Here is a 4,609-nt window from a genome sequence, read left to right as displayed (position 1 = left end):
CCATGTATAGTGCCAAAAAGCAACTGTAACCTTTCGTCTGGATGGAAGGGAATATATAATTATAAACTATTCTTATTAATGAATTTAAGATGTAAACTACCCAAAAAAGTCTCGCATAAACCGTCTCAAATACAACCCACACACGGCGTGACCAGACGTTGGTCAACCCGTCAGTCAACAGTCCCCACGGTCATGGTCTAGGTCAACGGTGCGGGACATTGGGTCAAACGTAAACAATTGATGTGTAGCGATAAAATAACTTACCACAATTAATTAGCGCGGGATGAAAACTCTGTCGTAAAATTGCCTCACAAAAATTGCTCTTCCTCACAAGTTTTATGTTGACTTTTTGATGTGGAAAAATGTGATGGTGAGGCATGAGTTAGGTATATATATAAATTGGTAGGTGGATGTGAAAAGTTTTAGGAAATTGTTTAAATTATTAAACTAATCAAAATATCTAGGTAGTATAAATTACACCCCAACCACATACTACCTTCCCCCTTCATTCGGTCCAACCGTGGCGGACCCACGCGGTCAAACCGTGGTCTTTTTTACGATGACAATTATTATTTATTCACATCTTATAAATATAAATAATATTTATTAAAAATGCGGAGTATTACATTTGTAGCGTGCAAATGCTTTGCAGAACAAGTCAAAGGACTAATGAACAAGGACATGAATTTAAAACGGATTCCGCAGGTGAACGGAACTAGACTGCTTAGTTTCTTAGGTGAACAAAACTTGATTTGCTTAGTCTCGCAGGTGAAGGAGACTAGATTTTTAAAAATGATTCCGCATGTGAACGAAACCTAATTACTTAGTTTCGTAGGTAAACAAAACTGGATTTGCTTAGCTTTGCATGTGAACAAAGCTGGGTTTTTGCTTAACTTCGCAGGTGAACGAAGTTGGAATTTTTTTAAACTATTCCGCAGGTGAACAGAATAAAATTTTTCCTTAGCTCCGCAGGTGAACGAAGCTGGACTTTTGAAATTATTCCGCAGGTGAACGAAATTAGGTTTGAGATGATTCCGCGGGTGAACGGGACTAAATTTCGCGCGGTGAGCGGGACTTAATTATAAGAATCCCCCACTTAGGACGAGTCTGAGTAAGACAATGGTGAAAGTAGTCAACTGAGAATAATTTGACATTTAAGATGTAAATGTATATCCTGGATATAATGCATGTATGATGAATGTAAATGTTGGTCTCGAAAACATTTTAAATGAGTATCGAAAAAATTTCTTGTTTTTTTTTCTTCTTTGAAAATATGTTGAAAAAGATGGGGTCTGACCCAAATATGACCTCATTCATCAACCTCATAAACGAACTAGGAGCAATGCAAACTGCAAATGGCATAACGAGCCACTCGTACAAACGTTGCTTAGTCTTGTATGCTATTTTCCACTCATCACCTTCACAAATTCTTATTTGATGATATCGTCTTCGCAAATCAAACTTCGAGAACAATTGTTACCCACTCAACTCATCTAACATATCATCCAATCTCGGCATGGAAAATCAATATTTGATTTTGATATTATTAACGCCCCTACTATCAATACACATCCTCCAAGTCCCATCTTTCTTCGGTAACAATAAAGCTGGTATGGCAGAAGGACTCAAACTCTCTTGAACCTATCTCCTATCGAACAACTTGCACTTGCCTTTGCAATTCTTTCGCTTCTTCGGGAATACAGCGATAGGTTGGTTTATTTGGAAATGAAGCTCGTGGAATTAAGTCGATTTGATGTTCAATACCCCTTATAGTAGCTAATCCAACCGGCAACTCATCGGGAAAGACATCGCAAAACTGCTTTAGCAACCCTTGCACCTCACGGCTCCTACTCTCTCCATCGACCTCGAAATCTCGAACTATAAGAATATAGGCTTGTTCTCCACGAGCTAGAACTTCCTCTACTTTACGAGCTTCCATAAATAAACTCCCCTTCTTTGATTTCAGCTTCTTGATCTTATTCGGTAATAAAGGCTTTAAATTGTATGTTGCTTTAGCCTTAGTCATGCCAAACACATTAGTTCTTTCATCATGCTTAACCTTTCGATTAAACTGCCATGGTCGTCCCAATAGTATGTGGCACGCACTCATAGGAATAACATCGCAACAAATATCATTATTATAAGGTCCCAAGCTTAAAGAAACTAATGCTTGATTCTTTACTTGTATTCCATTGTCTACATTCAACCAATGTAGCTTATAAGGTCTATCACAATTTTTAGTTTGCAATTTTAACTCATGAACTAACTCCTTTGACACAACATTAATACATGAACCACTATCGTTATAAGATTGCAAATTTTAACATGTACCTTGCATCGAGTGTGAAATATTTGCTCCCTTTGCTCGGCTTCAACCAGGCTTGTTTACATATTAAGATTGCGAATTGCTTAACATTCCTCTTCACTCAATGGATGTACGTCATAGGCCACGCCTTCTTTATTGTTCTCCTCAATGTTGGACAGATTAGCTACATGTTTAGGCATGACGAACTCCGGCATCATATTACAAAGATCTTAAGCCGTGAGTGCTCGCTTATGTGGAGATTCATTTGCTATGTGGCCATAGCCTTGGAACTTGAAACAACGCCTCATCGAGTTAGCCTTAAGCTCCACGACTACTCCTTTACCCTTGTCCTTTGCTTCTTCCTTTTGGACCTCCATAGGCTTGTTAGTTGTTGGCTTTGAATAAGAACTCGATCCAGAACTTGCACCTCTCGAATAAGCATAGGGTTTTCTCTCTTTATCATGCTTCTCAAACTTTAACGCCAAACGAAAAACATCATCATATCCGTTATAAATATGTACTTTGACTCTAGAAGCAAGTGACGGTGTGAAAACCTTGATGAATCTAGCAACTCTATGCTCTTCCTTCTCTTCCAAGTCACAAAGAATCGTCATATTCTCAAACTCCTTAATGTACTTGTAATACCCGTATTTTAATTATATTTTATAAATCATATTTTATAAATTATATTGATTAGTTATATTTATTAATTATAATAATTGCGGATTATGTTGTTAGATGGAAATAATTAATAAAATAATAAAACAACGAGTCGGGATGACAATTGAGCAATAACAAAATACGATAATTTATAGAATAATAATACTCGATAATTATGTTATAATTATAGTAGTAATACGAGTATACTAATAATAATAATATAAGTGTATAATATTAATATTATGGTAAACTACATATTTCCTAATTAATTTCTTATAACCTTAACCTACCTATATAAATAGTTGAAACCATAGACCATGTTATTGATAATAAATCTGAAGAATTCACAAAAGGGAGAGAATTGGAATCGACGTTGGATATTCACGAGACTAACTTCGCTAATTAACTCGAGGTAAGACCGTCTCATGTATACTCTTTGCTACGCTATAACTTGTAAACTAGACCACCGTAGGACAAGCCGTGACCATAGTTGTGACCGTGGATCATCAGGTACCACTGATGACCTTCTTTGACCACCTTTGACCGACGGGAGAGGGGTGTTTCAGGCGGGTTTTGGGTGGCTGTTTGGGTTCGTTGTTAGGGTATGTCGAAAGGGGGTTTAAGGGAATTGGACCCATGAAACTCGACTAATTGAACCTAGGCTAGGATGGGTTAAGACTGGGAGGGGGTGTCGACTACCATGGTGGTGTCTTGGTGGTCTAAGGTGGCGGTTTGCGGTGGTTGGTGGCTGGAAAAACGATAAACAGAGGAAAACAGGGGAAGGATGTCACCATCTTAAGACGGAAACCGTGGCCGTATTAGTGGCTGTACCGGGGAAAGGGAACCACCCCTGGTGTCACCGTGGGACAGAGGTGTCAACGGTGGTGTCCAGAGGTGGTAGTGGTGGCTATGGTGGTGTTGGCGAGGTGCTTTGTATGCGGTGGTTGTTGATGACGGGTTTTCGGTAATTTTGTAAAGGTTGTAGTGATCGTTGCTAGGGCTCGGATTTTGGGACAAGTGTGGTGGTTTTGTGGGGGATTGTTCAGTCGTGGTGGGGTTTTGGTCACGGTGGGGCTGAGGTGGTGGTGTGCCGTGGGTTGTTTGGGGTGTTGGTGATGGGTTTTTACACGGGTTAAGTGGGGGATGGTGTAATACGGTTTTCAAACCGTGTTGTTAATTGTGGGGTGTGTTGATATATGACGTGGGTCATCACAAGTTGAGTGGGTGACTCGGATTTTAATTTAATCGGGTTTTAGAATATCGTAATATTATAATTAATAATAAGTAATTAATTATATTTGATATTGAATTATAAATAAAGTATAAATAATTAATATTGGATAAATCATTATTTTATTAGGTGACGGAGTTGTGAGAGAATTTGTTAATTGGATTGCTATTATTCGGATTGCGTAATTGGAGTATTTGCTTGCCAGGTAGGGATTATCCTACTAAACTTATATTTATCTGTTTGTTAATTGTTCATATATGTGGTTGTTTATATATTGCGATTGTGATTACGGATGTGCAATTGAGCTAGAACATGAAGTTGGGTTTCTTATGAGTAGTGGTGATTGTCGCACTGTGATGGAAGGGACCAAACTGCTAATCCTTGTGAGTTATTTATTAAAGGGACCGATATAC

At 38.4% G+C, this 4,609-nt stretch overlaps 1 protein-coding gene across 1 annotated transcript; it reads right to left on the bottom strand.

The window, feature by feature from the left end:
* Positions 1-1,648: 1,648 nt before the first annotated feature.
* LOC141630073 (uncharacterized) lies at positions 1,649-2,520 on the bottom strand. The gene is made up of 2 exons (XM_074442951.1): positions 2,415-2,520; positions 1,649-2,196 (listed from the first exon to the last, which is right to left on the bottom strand). Exons 1-2 carry the CDS (start codon positions 2,518-2,520, stop codon positions 1,649-1,651), a joined length of 654 nt encoding a protein of 217 aa, XP_074299052.1.
* Positions 2,521-4,609: the final 2,089 nt, after the last annotated feature.

This window comes from Silene latifolia, chromosome Y (genome assembly GCF_048544455.1).
Source record: "Silene latifolia isolate original U9 population chromosome Y, ASM4854445v1, whole genome shotgun sequence".
In the NCBI taxonomy this organism is placed as follows: Eukaryota; Viridiplantae; Streptophyta; class Magnoliopsida; order Caryophyllales; family Caryophyllaceae; genus Silene; species Silene latifolia.
This window is presented reverse-complemented; position numbering and strand designations above follow the sequence as displayed.

What these genes read in the sequence shown, in the direction of transcription:
- LOC141630073 (XM_074442951.1), bottom strand. Translation starts at nt 2,520, where the DNA reads ATGCCGGAGTTCGTCATGCCTAAACATGTAGCTAATCTGTCCAACATT. An exon ending in TCCATTGAGTGAAGAGGAAT is followed by an intron (nt 2,197 to 2,414) that starts GTTAAGCAATTC and finishes GGTTGAATGTAG; the next exon opens with ACAATGGAATACAAGTAAAG.